Below are 17,676 nucleotides of genomic sequence, written 5' to 3'. Positions count from 1 at the left end.
CCCCAAGCAGCACACTCTCCAGTGCGCCACCAGGCCGGCCTCTTGCCAGCTTTTCTATTAAGTTGTCTTTTTCATTTTTTAATCTCTTCACTTTCTACACTCAGGGCAATTTTATTTATTTATTATTATTATTTTTTTTTTAAAGATGACCGGTAAGGGGATCTTAACCNGGGGATTACAGTGGTGGCTTAAGACGTTATAAGTTGAAGTCTTTCCTTCACTTGGCTGCTAAAGTTTAATTCAGTCTAATTATTTCAAATGGCATCAACTATAATAGTTTCATAATTTCTAGTATATTAAGCACTTAATATGTTGTGTCATTTGAAATCACATATTAAATTCAGCAAAGTACATTTTAATGAGAGTTAAGTGGTGTGAAAATATTAATACAGTGTGATGGTTCATCTTGGCGCTCCAATTTTGTAGGTCTGTTCCCAAAGCACAAACGCTTCACTCACCAGGTAAGGGGAGCGCTTAACTGCCTGAGGCTCAGATGGGTGTCTGACAATACCGATATCCCTACGTTTGGTGATACAGCAGTTTACAGTGAGATTTCTTACTGGGGCTCACAGCCTGTAAAGTAAGTAGGGAAACCATCACTTCCATTTTAGAGATGAGGAAACAGACTTAGCAACTGTGAGAGACTTGCTTCAAGTGACCAAGCTAGTCAGTGCGGTTGTTGGGATGTAAATTTGAACCTTCCTGGTTGAAAGCCATTGCAGTTTTTCCCTCTGCCACAGCTGCTGTCCTGTAACCTTGAGAGTGAGTGGTGTCTGGACTCCAGGGCAGCAAGCACTTGGAAGACGTGCCACACTTCTCCCACCCCTTGCAAACCCACTGACAGAGCCAGAAAGAAGCTGGCTGACTCTGTACTCAGACTTGGCAACTCCTCTTTTTGCACCTCTTTCAGAGCGCATCCTCCACACCCTAAACCTATGCACTTGTGCTCTTATGCCACCCTGGGATTGCCAGAGAAAAAGGTCTTGATGAACCAAGTCACAATGAACACTTACTAGAGCAACAGCTCAAAATATGATGCATCAAGGGTGGGATTTAAGGGAGCAGCAAGAGATTTTTTGGAGAGAGCTTCCCAGACCCCTCAAATTGTACTCCCACATTCTGCTTAGGTGTAAACTCAGCTCTTGGAGCCAGAGAGATCTGAGAGCAAATCCCAGCTTCTTCACTGACTAGCTGTGCCCTTAAGCAGGTTACTTTTCTAGGCCTTGGTTTTCCCCATCAGTAAAATAGGAATAATAAACCCCCTTGTGCTTCTCTCTGAGACACTCCAATGAAACGCCACCAGAAGACAGTGTGTTGGTCTCAAACGGCAAGGAATCATACCAAGCTGAGTTAGTCTATGTGGGGTCCCTTGTCAGCGACTTAACTGCATTTTAACCAGGGCCTTTGGTAACTCAAATCAAAAGATTAAAGACAGTTGGATGAAAACAGTCCCCATAGTACTAAGGAGCAAAAATTAAGGATTCCTCACCATTCTGCTGTTTTCACTTTTTAAAAAAGTTTGTTTCATGCAGATAGCTGCAAAATTAAGAAGAAAAGAGTAAGGAAGTGGTTATTTGCTGAGCATTTTTATACTTACCATGTACTTGCCAGATGCCCAGGGACTATTCTAAGCACTTTAGATGAATCAGCTCATCTACTATGCTAGGGCCTTTCACATCCAATTCTGCATTTAATCTTACAAACACTCTGCGTAATTGGCAGCAGAGTCACCATCCTGCAGGTGGGAAAAGAGTCATTTAAGTTCCAGGCAGAAAGTGAGATATGGGGGACAGTGAAAGGTGTGGCTGGGGCTGTGCTCCCCCCTCCAAATCTGAGCTGAAGAAGGGACAGGATTAGAGGGCTCCACGGAGGTCCGGCATCTGGGATGGATTAGAAGAACTGATCTAACCACAGCAAGGGCCAAGCCAGAAGAGCCAGTGCTCCAGGCACACCGGACTTAGGAAGCTTTGAAGGAGAAACACATACCGAGCAGCCAACTGGCCCTGGCTGACCCTGCCTCTTCCCTCAGACACAGACCTCTTTGCCTGCCCCACCCCCTCCCAGCCTAACTTTGGAGAAACTCATTCACACTGACATGAATTAGGTGGGAGATGTAAACAGACCACGGCTTAACACAGAGCATGAGCTGCTCAAAGGACTTTCTGGCAGCCTGGGGTAGTGAGTCCTCCCCCACACTCAGACCCCCTCCAGCCAAGGTCCTTCTGGCCTTGCTGTGTGTCCAGGGCCTTTGGAGCTTCCAGGGAAATGGTATACGAAAACACATAATGCTCTCTGGCTGTAAGTGAAGCACTATCCTTTTAGAGAATCCTAAGATCTCGTGTCTTCACTGACATTTTTCCAAATGAAAGAACCCATTTCTTCATTGTTCAAAATCAAATTAAAGCGGGCTCTGCCCTGTTCCACTCAAGGTGGTAGAAAGTACAACCGCAGACAGGATTGGGGGGCTACTCTGCATCTCTTGGAGTTCTGCAGCCCCGGTCATTCACGGAGGACTGTCAGGTCATCTCAGGTCTGCAGAGTGGAGAGAAGCCAACAGCTCTGAAAGCTGGCAGAGCTGGGCTTCCACCGCAGCTCCAAGCCTGCCAACCAGTGCCAGTCCTCCCTGGCACCCACGCACTCCTCCTTGCCTTTAGCACCAACCCTCTTTGAGGTCTGTGGGTGCTTGGGACATCCTAGGAAGTCATGATCCCCTTGATTCTCCACTGAGTCCCTATGCTACCTCTCCTCCTCCAGCTTCATGCCACATCCAATCTACCTCCTCCCTTCACCCACCCTCCCCTTTTCTCCACGATGGGCCTTCAGGGCTCAGAGGCAAGCATTGCACGGTTCTGCAGATCCTGTGAACTAAGTCCACACAGCCCCTGTGAACTGTTTCTGGGGACTTCCATGCCTCAAGCATGACCAGCATGCTCCATCCTTCTAAAATAGAACACAGGAAGTGTTGAATTTATACACTGCTAATTATATCCTCCAAAAGAGTCCTTTAGTTACCCAGTTACAAGAATCACAGCATGTCCAAGCTGAAAGAGATGTTAAAGATCATCTCTACAGCAGTTTCCTCACTTTGCAGAAGATTAAAAACAGAACAAACAAACGAACAATAAAAAAAACAGAGAGAGGTCCAGGGAATCGGCCAAGGTCACAAAGATGGTGACAGGAGGAGTAGGAACTAGAAATCAGCTCGCTCTCCTTTACACCACAATCTCTCCACAAGAAAAAGAAAACAAACAAAATCTCCCACCTCTGGCTCAAAATAACCCATGTTCGTGTAGCCAGAAATGGTGAATGATAACCAGGTCTGTCTCCTGCTGGTTTCTACAATAAAGCAGTTATGAACCCCCCAGCTGAACCTGTCACCGCAACACGTGTGCTCATCAAGTGTGTCGAAAAGGCTCTCCTTCTAAATAAATGAACAAAAATAAGTGTGCTAATTGAAGATTAGCATGATCTACCATCAATGTTAATATGCTTTTTGGTTATTTGCAATTCCTTTTTGTAAATTTGAGGGAAACATTATTGCCCCAATTAGCTCTTTTGGCTCAGTAGAGGCCATATTAGCATTCTGAGGTTTATATTTGCTTACTGCTTATTTAGAAAGAGGTCAGATGAGAAGCTGGGCAGCTTGCGCCTGATTTCCATTTCACTGGACAGGTAGGGAGGGGGAGAACTCAAGTCCCCAAAGGCCAGGCCAAGCCCTCCCTGGTGGTGGCTTGGTGAGTCCCTCCCCTCTCACAGCAACTCAGCCAGATCACTTCCCAGAGTATCAACTACCTCCACAGTGGCTTTCCCCCAAGTATTGGCTCCACAGGTGAAACTGACTCAGGTCGGGTGAGTCCCTCCCCTCTCACAGCAACTCAGCCAGATCACTTCCCAGAGTACCAACTACCTCCACAGTGGCTTTCCCCCAAGTATTGGCTCCACAGGTGAAACTGACTCAGGTCTTCTTCTGCCTGGAACTCTGTCCCCATCCTCTCAGAACTGCCTCTGTACCATCCAGATACATAAATGTCGACTCCCTTCCTGCCCCCAACCACTGAAGTGGCCTTCATCTCGCAGTCACTCTCTAAGCTGTGCTCTTTACAGCAAGTCTCAGCATCGAGAAGCCTTTCCCATGTTTACCTGGCTCCCTTGCTGGAACGGAAGATCCGTGACCACAGCAAATCTGACCACTCATTCCCCCCAACAGCCCCAGTGCCCATATCACAGGCGCTCAGCATCTGCTGAAGGGTGGAAGGAAAATCTGAGCTGGTCAGGACCTTGGGAGTATGGTCTAAGAGGGAAAGGGGAGGCTCACTCGTGGTCCCACATCTTTTCTCCGAGTTCTGCTGTGAAGAAGAAAAGAGCAGTCTTTGAAGCCAAACCAACTTCTTTCACCACTGACAAGATCATTTTGGGCTGAAGGTTTAACCTCTCAGAGCCTCAATATTCTAACCTGCCCATCAGGAGAGGGGGGGAGGGCGGAACGCACCAACAGGTTAAGTACCTGGCTGGTACTAAGTGCTGGGTCAAATGGTGATGAACTTTCCCAGACCGCCACCACTTCCGAGTCACATTCTTTAAATGTAGGCCCCAGAGTGGACATCCTCTTCCCTCGGCTCCAAGTGCTGGTCCTGAGTACCCCTGGGGAAGCTGAAGGTGCGCCCAGGCCCATCCCAAGCCGGCGCCCACACTCCCCAGGACCCGGGAGCCGCAGCCCTGGCGGGCTCCGGCCCAGCCCCTACCGGGCCACAGTGGGTGATCCTGGCCCTCGCTAGGGTCCCGGTTCCCTGCGTGGGGACGTGTCCGACTAGTAGCTCGCAACCTTTTTGGAGTCTCGGATTGGACTCCCGTGGGGACCTCACGGGCACCATGGCCCCTCGCCCCAAAAGTGCACTCAAGCTGCGCACACGCTGCTTGGCAGTTTTGGGGGCCGCTGCGCCCGCGTGCCCCCACCCAGCGTTCGGGAAGGAGGAGTGTCAGGCCTGGGATCCCTCCGCGCCCGGCCCGGCCGGCGCTAAAGAGTCGCGCAGGCAGCGCGCACCACGTGACGGAACGTGACTGCCGGCCCGCCCACGAGGCGCGCGCCGAGGTCGGGCGGGAAGAGGGCCAATTTCCCATGATTCCTTAAATTTACATAAAGCTTGAAAGAGGCTTTGGGAAACAATTAGATTAAATTTGGCCGTAAGCACAAAGTTGCAAGTACAGAAAGTGTGATACACAAAGTCATAATTTCTTGGGTATTTTGGAATCTAAAAACCCTATACCACTTAGTCACCATAACTGTAAAAGCCTTCTAATTCTGAACTTTATATACTTTCTGAGTAAGCGTTAGGTTCGTGCTCGCTTCGGCAGCACATATACTAAAATTGGAACGATACAGAGAAGATTAGCATGGCCCCTGCGCAAGGATGACACGCAAATTCGTGAAGCGTTCCATATTTTTGTACCATGTTTACACTTGGACGCGAACACCCTTTTCCAACAGGTACTATCTTTTGTTTGAAACGAAACAGTAGTCTCGGGAGGCGGAATAAAAGGAGGTCGGGCCTAGGCAGACTCATCTCTGCAGTGCATTTTACATCTGGCCCGCGGGCCCCAGTTTGCGATTATTTCTATCTTGCCTCTGCTCCCCTCTACACTATCCTAAGAACTGCGGTACCTTACACTTAAGCAAATGGTATTGCCAAAGTTGATCCATTTCAGGTCCAAAACAAAACAGGATGCACTGCAATGGTAAACATGAGGTGTACTATAACAGGAACTTGCAGTAAGACTGACAGACTCCTCCGAATCTTTCATCATCATCATCATCATCATCATCATCATCATAATAATAATACCCACCACTTACGGAGCATCTACCATGTGTCAGGGGCTTCACCAATATTTCACGTAATTATTCCTGACAGCCCCACCGAGGATTACCGTCACCATTTTACAGGAGACACTGAGCGGTAAAGCAATCTGGGCAAGATCAAGGCCTGATAAGACCATTAGAGGCACAGACCTGAAAAGATGAGGACTCCTTCCCCAGGCAATTCCATTGCAAACACACAGTCCTAATTAGTAGGGGGCGGGGGGGAGTCCAACAAAGCCTGGATATTCCTGTGATGACTTAGTATTTTCTGAAATATCAATATCTTTGCAAAATTAAAAGGTTGGTGCATCTGCTTTGCCTGAGCACGCACGCAGTCCACCTGGAGGGCGCTGCAGCCACTGGGGCCCCCATCGTTCGGCCTCCAGCGGCCGCACAGCCCCCACGCACAGCTCCCAGGCAGTGGGGCGGGAGGTCAGACGCACAGCCCCGGAGCCGCCCCAGGTCGGCGGCGGGACCCCCACCCCCATCCCCACCGGCGGACGCTCGGAGCTGCTGCGCAGTGTTCCTCCCTGGCCTGGACTCATTTCTGCTCTCTTCAGTGGAGGTGAAGTGATCCTTTCCAGGTAACAGCCGAAAATAGGGGTCTGTGGGACCTCTCGTTGCGCCTCTTCCTCGGATAACGGCCTTCGATGCATGGAGTTAGAGGACAATCTTTGGTGGTTGGTTTCCCCTTCTTTCCCCAAAGACACCTGGTTCTTTGGCGGCCACTTGGGCCATTGGGTGAGTAGTTTGAAGAGGCTCCTTCTGGGGTGCCAAACAAGGAAACGACCAATGTTGGTGTGGCGCCCTGTCCTTCAGCCAAGGACAACCCAGGAGCCAGTAATGTTACTAGCCTGTGTGTGTTGCGAAGGGCAGCGTTACAGGGGTGAAATGGAATTGAAGAGTGAGGGACTTTGCCCAAGACGGACCGTTCAGATGGTTCTAAAGAAACTTGTTCTTTCTGGCATGACCACTGTCTCAGAGCAGGAACTAGGAAAGACACAGGTAATTCCAGTCCTGGAAAGTCCAGAATCCTGGCTGCTTTCCTGGCTCTGCACTAACTTGCTGAGAGAATTGGGCAAGTCCCTTTGCCCCTTTGGGTACATATCGTGAACAAGAGTGTTGGCACTGCAAGATATCTTTCCAATCCAGGTGCTTGTAATTCTTATGAACGTGTCTCCCAAAAAGTTTGAGAGTCCGGGCTTGAAAAAGCACTATCCGCTTTCCTGGGCCCCAGGAGGAACAGAGGCCACAGACGGGGCGCTCATTTGGGGACTCTAAAGACATTCCTGTCTTGAGTCTCAGGGCTGGAAAATGAACTCAGAGTTGCAGTCTTAGCAGACACCAATATATTAGCACTTTTTATATGCCAGGACCTGTTCTTGGTGCTTTACATATATTAACTAATTACATGTACAGCATAGTTCTATGAAGTAGGTCCTGTTATTTTTCTCGTTAATATGAGGAACCCGAAGCACAGAAAGATTCAGCAACTTGCCCAATATCACACAACTAGTCAGTGGCAGAGCATTGAGAGCTCGGTAAATCAGGCTACAGAGTTTGTGCTCTTAACCGAACACTATGCCGCTTCTGAGGGTGGGGAAGGGAGATAAGCCCATTTAGAATTAATGGAAAGAGCATGCAGATCCAGTTCTGCTTTTGTTGATGTTCTGAATTCAAGGCCGGAGTCCTATTTCTTGCAAAGGATCAAGGCTATGTATACTTCACAACAGAGTGCCTGGTGACCTTGCAAAATGTGAGGGAGTGAAGGAGCACCCTCTTTGGTACACAGCTGAAACAGGAAGAAAGTTTTCCTCTTCTAGGTTGACAATCATTTACCTCACACCTGCTCCCAATATTAATCCTATTGATGAAGGATCTTTCTGAGCAGTAAGCCTGGGCTTAATTAACCTTATGCAAATGAGCTTAATTGATTTTCAGTGGCTGTTGTCCGGAAGCACCAAGAATTCCTTCCCTCAGCCATTTCCAGCACCTAGATGAACCACAGAGTTGGAACCCATTCATCTAGACATTTGTTGTGTGCCTGTGGTGCACTGGGCCCTGTGCTGGAGATCACAAGAGCAAGGTATGACCCTCCTTGTTGAGGTACTTACAGTCCTCGACACACCCACACACAACCAAAAGTAACAATGGGAAGTGAGTGCCCTGCTAGTTTCGTGAACCAAGTGCCAGAGAACACAGGAGTAGTTACTTGTGTCCCAAGAATTGAGGGGTCTTCTGGGTGCTTTTGCAGACAGCTTACCCGGATTTGCAGAAGAAATGGACTTGGAAAGCGACTTACTGGTTTCTCCTAGGGAAAGAAGCAATCTGATGCTGTCTCCACCAGCGTCTTTAGCTTTGCCCCGTCTGGATTTTCTGGGACAGGTGGGGATAGAGACCATCATCCCACTGCGGCTCCCAAGAGGGGTCGGAGTTCCTTTGGAGCAAAAGCTGTCGGAGGTGGAAGGGGCATGTTTACCTGGTCCCTTAGCCCCAAACCTCAGACTCCAAGCCAGACCTCCTGTAGGTACCGCTGCCGAACCAAACACGCCGGGAGAACAGCCCGGAGGACATTCTGTGCCTCACCGCGTCTTCCCAACTCCCCAAACCCCACTTTTTTTGCTTGAGCCAAGGCACCCTAGTCTGGGCCTTCGGGCGTTGGCTGTAATGCCTAAAATCTGTCGCAAGGTGGCAACGTTGGGGCGAGAAATAGACTTAAAATGCTGGGGTTTTCAAAGCATATTTTCCCTATTAATGTTTCATTTAACTTAATTAGAATCTGGTAAACTAATTAAAGTAGCTACGAGCCCCGCAATCAGCAATAATTCGTATAATTATTGATAATTACATCCATACCAATCGTTTGGTTATTAACATTGGTGGGGGGGGAGGGGTGGAACAAACCACTTCTGAAAGGACGTGGAGCCCAGGAGGGTTTTTGCGACTGAGCTCTGGGTCGCATCCGCCTATCTCCCCAATCCGCAGAGATTCCGGCCCAGATGGGGCACCCTTTCCAGCGGGCCCCAGCTGCTTACGTGCTTCTGGCCACTCTGGGGGAATTTGGGGAGAAAGAGTGGAAAGGAACATTTGCTAGGCTCCTCTGTTAGGCCGCAGCCACGGAACTTCCTGTCTGGGAGGTAACTGTGATGCCCATTTTACAGGAAGGAAAGTGCAGCTTCCAAAGGTGCAGTTACGCTGTGGGGAAAGGCGCGTGCAATCTCCAGCACCCGTGCTGCCGGACTCCGTCCCAGCCCCTGATGCGCCCTCAGGTCACTTCCTCTCTGGACATCACTTTCTCCTTGGGTCCAGCGGAGACTGATCTGGTAGATCACGCCAATATGAAACGTTCCCGTTTCCTGGAGGGTCCTGAGGCGACGCTTCACAGTTTGCCTGGCCTCCTCACCACTATTAACTCCCTTATGACCTCTCTGGGTCTAGCCCTCGTAATGTCCCCGGACTTGAGAACAACGAGCCCAGCGCAAGCGGCTCTGGGTTCCTGCCTCGACCGCTCGGCTGGTCTCCCGGTCTGCGCCCCTTCCCAGCGCCCCAGAGCGTGCCCTTAGCTCGCCGGCTGCGCCATGAAACTTCCCGGTCCGCGCAGCCGGGGGCTCCTGGCCCCGAGCTCCTCGCTAGGGGGTGCGGGCCGGGCGCCAGCCTCCGGGGTCTCGATCCCGAGAGACTTGCAGTGCGAGCCGGGGGCGTCCGGGTGGCAGGGCCGTCGGGGCGCTGGGCCCTGCAACGGACCGCCGCCCGGGGCTCGGCTCCCCTCCCAGAGCGCTTCCACGAGCCCCGGGGACAGAGGTCTGAATACTTTTTTACAGAGGCGAAACGGAGGGCCAGGGAAAATAGAGGGCGCGACACGGACCCCTTGCTAGCCAGCCGACGAGGTGAAACTGAAGCCAGCGCGGAATGATTCCCAATATCGTGCGCTTCCTACTCCATCCACACTTCCCTACCCACGCAAAAAAAAGTGCTTTGCAGTGTATATCCGTTATCTGTAGCCCACCCAGCAGGTGCGCTGTGGAAACAAGCCGATGGGAGGCCCGAGGCCAGGCGAGGCCTCACCAACCGCGCCCGGGGCGGGCGTCAAACGCCCCAGCCGAGACCTGGCAAGCGCGCGGCCCGGGCACCTGCGGCCAGCGGGCCTCCCTTTCCTCCTCCACGTTCTTAACCCCCCTCGGACTGAAACGTGAGGGAACACTAAGATGCGGCCAGGGGTCCCTTCTTTCGGGTAGCGGCGGGGCAGGCACCGGGCATCCACGCACGAGCTCCATGTGGCGCCTTCCACCCCACCCCAGCGATCAAGGGCCAGGCCGAAGGCGCCCGTGCCACCTGGAGAGGCAATCCTGGTTGAACCTGGGATTCCGGGCAAGGTGTCCTGAATCTAAGCGCCCCGGAGGTGACTTCCCCAGTGTGGCAGGGAAGAGCCGGAGACCGCAGCGCCAGGGACCATGCAGTAGTCCCCTTTCCAGCTGGGGCCCAAGGGAGGGTTCTAAACGCGAAGAGGTGGTGGCCTGTGGGGGAAAATTGGGTGGATGGGTCTGGAGGAGCCTGTGGAGAGGTCCGTACACTAGCTGCTGCCCACCGGCGTAGGCGCAAATCCAACCCCGGGCGCCCCTGAACCCGCGGGGCGGTTCCCATGGCCCACCTGTTGCACAGTCTTCCTCGCCCGTCCCTGTTCCCGCTCCACCTGCAAGCTGCCCCCGCACTCCCACCTCCGCAGCCCCAAGAAGTGACAGATTTCTGTTTTTCTTTTTTTTAATTAAAAACAAAAGTCACGGATACAGGGTGCTCTCCCCAAACAGGCTCAAGGTGGTTACCATCTCGTGAGTCAGTTGTCGCCCTTTTAAAGTGCTGTTACATCAAGAGATTACAACAAAAAGACAAAGCAAAATCCAAAGGGGAATGCAAAACGGAACTGGAAGTAGGTCCAGGAGAAGGAGGAAGCAAAATAACTTAAAGCACAAATAAATTAAAGTGAACCTAATACTCTTGTGAACCAAGAGACTCACAGTACATTTATATCCATTGCACATAGCCACTTTGTCATTAGGAACAAGAGTTTCAGAAGTGGACGGGACAGGGAGCGCGGGGCCAGCGCCAGCGAAGTTGCTACATTGTATTCACAATCGGGGTCGGAGGCTGTACACGAGGTGGGAGAGGAAGGACTCCCTCTCTCCCCCCCACCCCTGGGCAGTTCAGTTAACCCCTTGAGGTCCGATGCCCTGGAGTTCAACCGAGGGGCGAGGCGGTATTTACACTTGGAAACCGAGCCAGTGCCCTGGACTGGGACTCCCGGGAAGAGGCGAGCGGACGAGCGGCTGTATTTACATCGGTCCGAATGGCTTGTTCCTCGCTCTGGGCCGCCGCGGCAGCAGGTATTTACAAGAAGGAGCAGCATGGCTTGAGGGCGCGTGGGCGCGGCCGGGCCGGCCCTAGGGCAACAGCGGGGGCTTGAAGGAGCAGTTGCCAGTGCAGTGGCGGGGCGTCAGCATCTTGCAGGAGAAGTGATGCAGCGCGTCGTGGGCTTCTGGGAAGAGAGTCGCGCCGGCCACGTTGGGCGCCTCGCCTTGCCCACTCGGTCCCCTCGTCCCCTTCCCCCGCCCCTCCCCGACCTTACCCAACCCTTTGGGGGCAGTTCTCAACCGAACTGATCTGGAGGAGGTAGGAGGGCCAGAGAGAGACCCTAGTGATTCAGAACCACTGCTCTGGTTCAATAGCCCCATTTTACAGAAGAGGAAACTGAGGAACCGTGGGGGTAAGGGGAGGGAGTCGACTTGCCCAAGGCCAGAGATGAGACCAGAAGGCAAATTTTCCGATCCAGAGCCCAAAGGGTCTTTCTCCCTAGCCCACCGTTCTAGAATCATTTCCCCATTAAAATCAATTTCCACCTCCCTCTTCTCAGCTTCTGGTCTACGTAGACCCTAGCCTTCCCCCGACTATTCCTGCTGTTTCTTCCTTCCTTCCGTCCGTCCTTGAGTCATTCTTTCAGTCAGCCAGGCAGTCGACGGCACAACCAGCACCTAGCACCCCCCTATCTTTGTTGCCCGGCCCCCGCACCTTTCAATTTCTGCTGGATGGCGTAGCGCGCCTTCCGCTCCTGGTCGAGTTCGTTACACAAGGTATCTAGAAGACATGCGAGGGGCCGGGTGAGGAAACGCACACCACCCTCCGCCGGCCGGGGTCACAGCCCGGGTTTCATCCTCTCCCCAGGGCGCAGCCCCTCGCAGAAACAACTCTGGGGACAGGGGGAGGAGGGGGCACCGACGCTTCACTCTGCAGACTGGCGGAGGGAGGAAATGGTCTGGGATGGCGCTTAAAGGCAGACGGATTTAACCAAAATTAAAGCAAACTTAGGCATTACTTCCCAGGTAATTTTACGCCTCGATTTTTAATTTAGAAACCATGGAAATTGCCGCGATAAGAAGTTCAATCACTCCATGTAATGATGCCTGCAAGCCGTTTGCTGGGCTCGCTTGCCATTCTGAGGCTAATCAGAGTATACAAAGGATATTAAATAAAAAAAATAATTGTTAAATTACCTTCAATTTAAATCCAAATGACTGAGCCAACATTGCGGCTCCTGCCAGACGAGAGGCAGTTAGGGCCCATGCAGGCGCTCACCTGACTCCCGTCTTACCTCTGACAATTTGCAGCTGTTGCACCATTTCTTCTCGATAAGCCAATTCTCTCTTCATTTGATCCTGAAAATTATCTGTGCAAATTGATTACGTGAGAGCTGTTACGCACAGCCCCCTCCCCCAGCTCCACTTCCCCACTCTCTATTCCCCCACCCCTCCCCCACCCCTGGAAACCCGGGAAAAAAGGAGAAATTCCCGGCTCCCGCAGGGGTGCAATGGCAGCTGCCTGCACCCAGCTCAAGTGGGGGGTGGGGGGACAGGAAAGCTCAGTGATGAGGTAGGGTGGGGTGGGATGCGGGTACCTTTGAGGCTCTGAAATTCCCTCTCCAGCTTCTTGCGGAGCTCCATTTGCTCCAGGAGCAGTTTTTGCAGTTCCTCTGTGAAGGGGAGAGAGTGGGAGATAAAGAGAGAGAAGAATGTGGAACTTAGGGGATCCAGAAGGCACCCAGGTCCTTCCCTGGCCAATAGCCCTGAGACCAGAGTAGGGGGAGATGGACTGGTAGGTAGAGGCCCTCAGCATTCTGGCTTTCCCATGTGCATTCAAATGATTTGGGCAAAGAAACATGACTAGGGTAGGATGCCGAGGAGAATAAAATTCAGGATGGTAGAACCCATATTAGACTCGGTTCCAGGAACTAACCAGCTTGGCATCTGCTTTAAGTTGTTCCTAACTTAGAGGCTGGCCTAGGAAAACTTGATTTCCCACTTCAAATGACAGACCTAATTCCTTCTTTCAAAACAAATCAGGCAGAACCTGGTCACAGCTTTGGATACCCTTCCCAGAAAAATACACATACAAGTTTGCCTACAATTTCAGGAGGTTCCTGGACTCCCCAAATCCATGCTAAGAACCCACATATAAAGCACAAATGATTTCGAAGGTAATGGCATATCGTGTAAAATCTGTAACTAGAAAGAGTGGAAGACCACCAGTGCTTGTGTCCCTCCCCCTACCAATTTCTAAGTCCATCCATGGGCTGGGGTTGGGGGGGGGGCAGGTGGTTATGGAAGCCTCCTTTAGTGCCCTCAGAAACCAGCTCTGAAGGGGGAGTTGCCCTGACCATGGGGTCATTTGTATCTGGGTCCTCTCCAATGGAAAAGCTCTTCCATTCCTGTGGGACAAAATGAGGTTAGAGACTCCCTTCCTCTGTGACTCAAGCCATACTCTCCCCCTTGCAGGCTGAGCAGCAACCCAGGATCCTGTTCTGCAAACAATCTCCATCCTCACTCCATTTAGGGTAGAGTGGGGGTGGTCACACATTAATTGTGGCAGGGGGAAATAACCTCTCACACATTCCTGAAATAAATCCCTCCCTGCAATCTTGCTATTCAGAAAAAGTCTTGTTTTCTATTGAGTTTGGGAGACCCAGATTGTCCTGTCCACAGGCATCAAGTTCTGAGAATCATTACTCATTTCGCTTTCTCATTGGGCTTTTCAGACAGACCCTGGCCTTGGGAACCCAAATTTCTAATTATCCTCTGAGGTTTGGTTCACTCCCCCCCCCCCCATGTACACACTTCTGTGCTAGGATAATCCCTTCCACTCAATGAAATGAAAACTGATTCCCCAAGAGCCATGTCTTTACCACACTCACTCCCTACAGGAATAACACCTCCTCTACAGGAAGGGCCCATCTCCCTCAAGCACAGTGTACTCCCATTTCACAGATTTAACCTCACCTCTGGCCAGGTTCTCAATATCTTTCTCCACCAGCTGAGTTCCTGTGACATCAAGGTTAAGTCCATCTTCACCTGGGATACAAGGACAGGTAAGAGGGGTTCTGTCTTGGGAGAGGAGTGAACTAATGGGGAACTGCCAAGTCAGGAATCTATTGCAGCCTTTCTATCTTTAGAGGAGACAGTTACAGGCATCCAGTACTACACACCTTCCAAGCGTCATTTTAGGAGGTAGGAGAATGACCCACTAAAGGAGAGTGGGCTCAGGGAAGTTGGGCTGTCCCAGGGCAGGAAGTGTCCTTTGACTTGTTTTATGTGGGTGAGGGTGTCTCTCCATTTCCTTTCAGTATGCCCCCTGCCCTTACCCGGAAGACTCCCAAACCCACCAAGGAGGTACCAACTCAGGAAATCTGGCCTGCACCTCACCCTCCTTATCTAAATATTTATCTGCTCGCCGCGGAAGGAAACCGGCAGCCGCTCACTTTTGATTGAAAACCTTCTCACAAACCTGTGGGAACACGGGCGACCTGGGACCCAGCTCCCGGGTGCGGGTGGGGCGCAAGGAGTTCTAGGGCTCACCTCGGTCTGTATTTGTGGGACTTGGCTGGGAGATACTCCTTTGGTCTGGATACGATTTCCTCGTTTCCAAATCATCGGCGGTCGAGTGATTGTCTTCCTTATCCGGCTCTTAAAGGCAATAAACCGAGTTTCAAATAGAGGCAAAGAAACCGTGACCCCGATACTGTCAGAGCTGCCGCAGTCGGGGCGCCGCAGCCCTAATTAAAAGCGTCTTGGCCACCTCTGGTTCCCGGTGTGCGCCCAGGAGCGCGCCCTGACGCTTCGGGCCGGGAACCCCCTCCCCCGCTCGCGGTCTGCTCATCCCCCTGCTTCACGACCCCGCCCCAGCCCCTCGCAAAAGAGCAAGACAAGCAGCCGAGCCCACCAGGGACAAGCGACCTACATCGCGCGCAGATACTGGGGCACCGCGAGCGCGCGTGGCCGCCGGGTCTGTCCGCGCTACTCCTGCCGAGAACGCGACCACGGTGGCGATCGTCGGGATGATGGGGGGGAGGGGACATCGTCCCGGACTCAGCTGTCTCAGCCTGCCTGGATTTCCAAGGTCCCCATCCCCTCCTCTGTGAGCAATCTGGTCCCGTGTACAAGTGCAGGGACCCCCCTCGTGTTGGGCCGTAGCTCCTGGGGTACCGAAGCACGAGGCTAAGCGCCCCATCCTCCGCCCAGACCCGGCCTGGCCACGGGGGTCCCCGCAGCCAAACACACTTGCTGAATAAACGAGAGAACTTGAGGGAGGTGCCAGGCATGATTTTTAAAAGGTTTTAAGCCAGCGTATAAGGCCTAGCGGAGCATCAGTGCATGTATGCACGTGTGGTGGGGAGGGCCGGTGGTGGCGGTTTTTAAGTAACCAAACAGTGGAAGTTGTTGGGAGTTCTCTCTCAGCTTCCTTTCTCTTCCATTATTTTTCTTTTCCTCTCCCTCCTTCTATCGCTCTCTCTGGGTCTCTCTTCCCCCCTCGTCTCCCCTCACAGGCCTTCTTTGGACCCGGCGCTCTGCCTACGGTCCCCCCGTTACAGTGGCCAGTGGCCTCGGCAGGCGTTACCGTGGGCCTCGGGGGTGCAGAGGTAGGAGGCCGCGGGCCCCAGCGCCGCCGCCGCGCTCTTCACGTGCTCGTCCCTCTCGGGCGCGTACACCTGCGGCGGCCGAGAAATGACAGGCGATTAGGGGGGCCCTTGGCGGCGGCCCGAAGCCGCCCAGCCCTGCTCCGCCGCCAAGAGAAGACGCCGAGAAGGTGGCGGACGGAGGTTGGCGCGCCCTGGGGACCTGAGTGCCCCGGACAGAGGTGACGCACGCGGGGCGCCCTTGCGTGCTCGGAGCCCGTATCACTGTTGTGGATTCAGAGAATTATGAGGGCCCACGAGAAAATTACTCGAAACACAAAGCGGCCCCCACCCTGTGCGCCCGCCTCCCTTTCTGGCATTTTGCCTCCCGCCTGTGACCGTGCCCCGTCCCCGGCATAAATGACGCCTTTCGCATCCGGTTAATGATTTGTGTTTTAATGAACCGAATGGAAATGTACAGGTTTGTGCACCCACTTTCCAAATGGCCAACGATTCCGGCCTAGCTGCACCCCACCCCTCAAGCCCAAGCCCTGCCAACCTGAGAGCCTCCCTCCACCCTCCACCCCGTCTCGAGAGAGCTTCCCAGCAACGAACCCTGCAGTTCCCAAGGCGGGAGTTCGGAGAGACTCGGAAAACTATGAGCTGGGGTGGCGGGAGGTTGTGCGCCCCGATTTGGGGAGAGGCCGCCCTCTCCTCTCCTCAGCTGCCCGTCTTCCTTAGGGCTCTGACCCCAATCCGGGCCTGGCCTCGCGAGCGCTTTTCTCTAGCTCTGGGTCCCTTTCTGTCCTCTTTCTTCCTCCAGATCCCTGTTACTTCTTTCTGTGTCTGTGTGTCTGGCAGTCACTGCCGGTCTCCTCCCCACTCCCATCAACAAAAACAAAGCACCCGCGTTCCTCAGGCCTAACATCCCCCCGCCCCCGTCTTCCGGAACCCTCAGTCGGGTCCCAGCGAGCCCAGCTCCGAAGCGCGCCCGACGCTGGGCCGGGCGGGAGCAGCCGGGGCCTGCTGCTCGAACGCCTGCGCGGAACGAAATCCCGTACTGCTCCCCGCCCGGGCCTGCCCCGCATCCGGGCCGAGCGGAGGGGAAGGTGGGGGCGCCACCGGCAGAGCGGGCACGGAGCTCACCTTGGCCGGCGCGGGGCCTCCTAGGGGCCCGCAAGGCTCTCGCAGCTCGTAACCGCCGCTCGGCGGGCTCCTCTCGGGTCTCCGCACCACGTCGTCGACCGCCAGGTCCCCGAATGCGGACCGGCCTGCTGGGGGTGGCCCAAGGCGGCGCCGAGGGCGGGGGCTGCCGCCGTCGGGAGAGTCTGCGGGAACGTCCGCGCCCGAGGAGGTGGCGGACGGGGGCGCAGCGGGCTGGTCGCCATCTGGGCCACCTCCCGTGCTGGGAGCGCTGGCCTCGGTCTCGTCCTGGGCGCCCTCGTCGTCGGGAAAGCGGTTGGACTCCACGTCCACCTCGGGCTCGTCCGCGGTGTCCACGTCAGGCGAGGCGGAACGATAGCTGGAGCTGCCCTCGCTCAGGAAGTCCGGGCTCACGTAGCCGCCGCCCGGCCCCGGCCCCGTCCCCGTCCCAGTCCCCGCGCCCGGCCCAGGCCCGCGAGCAGGCCCCGCACCGTACGCCTCGCGGGCGCTACCGTAGAGCTTGGCGATGCTTTCGGTGTCTTTGACCACCGGCCGGAAGGCCGACACATAGGAGCCTTTGCGTGCGGGCGGCGGCGGAGGGGGCAGCGGGGCCAGGGGTGGTGGCAGCGCCTCGTCCGCGCCATCCTCGTCCATCGGCCCGCGGGACAGAGAGCTCGGGCAGCGCTCCTCCCCTCCGAGACCGCCCTCCTTGGCTGGCTCAGTACCGTCCAGGACCTCCGGG

General features: G+C 53.9%; 1 protein-coding gene and 1 long non-coding RNA gene across 2 annotated transcripts in view; both read right to left on the bottom strand.

The window, feature by feature from the left end:
- Positions 1-6,617, bottom strand: part of LOC103591328 — a 17,170-nt gene extending 10,553 nt beyond the window's left edge. Inside the window, exon 1 of the long non-coding RNA XR_550564.1 lies at positions 6,352-6,617. This is a non-coding gene — a long non-coding RNA (uncharacterized LOC103591328). The remainder of the gene's footprint in view (positions 1-6,351) is intronic.
- A 4,675-nt stretch (positions 6,618-11,292) lies between these two features.
- The window catches only part of SKOR1 (SKI family transcriptional corepressor 1), an 11,916-nt gene continuing 5,532 nt past the window's right edge, over positions 11,293-17,676 (bottom strand). Inside the window, exons 3-10 of the mRNA XM_008573771.1 lie at positions 16,938-17,669; positions 15,794-15,884; positions 14,755-14,862; positions 14,179-14,250; positions 12,801-12,875; positions 12,498-12,572; positions 11,918-11,983; positions 11,293-11,387 (exon numbers count right to left, since the gene is read on the bottom strand). Coding sequence (XP_008571993.1) covers positions 11,293-11,387; positions 11,918-11,983; positions 12,498-12,572; positions 12,801-12,875; positions 14,179-14,250; positions 14,755-14,862; positions 15,794-15,884; positions 16,938-17,669 — 1,314 coding nt within the window. The remainder of the gene's footprint in view (positions 11,388-11,917; positions 11,984-12,497; positions 12,573-12,800; positions 12,876-14,178; positions 14,251-14,754; positions 14,863-15,793; positions 15,885-16,937; positions 17,670-17,676) is intronic.

Source organism: Galeopterus variegatus, unplaced genomic scaffold (genome assembly GCF_000696425.1).
Source record: "Galeopterus variegatus unplaced genomic scaffold, G_variegatus-3.0.2 Scaffold961, whole genome shotgun sequence".
In the NCBI taxonomy this organism is placed as follows: Eukaryota; Metazoa; Chordata; class Mammalia; order Dermoptera; family Cynocephalidae; genus Galeopterus; species Galeopterus variegatus.
This window is presented reverse-complemented; position numbering and strand designations above follow the sequence as displayed.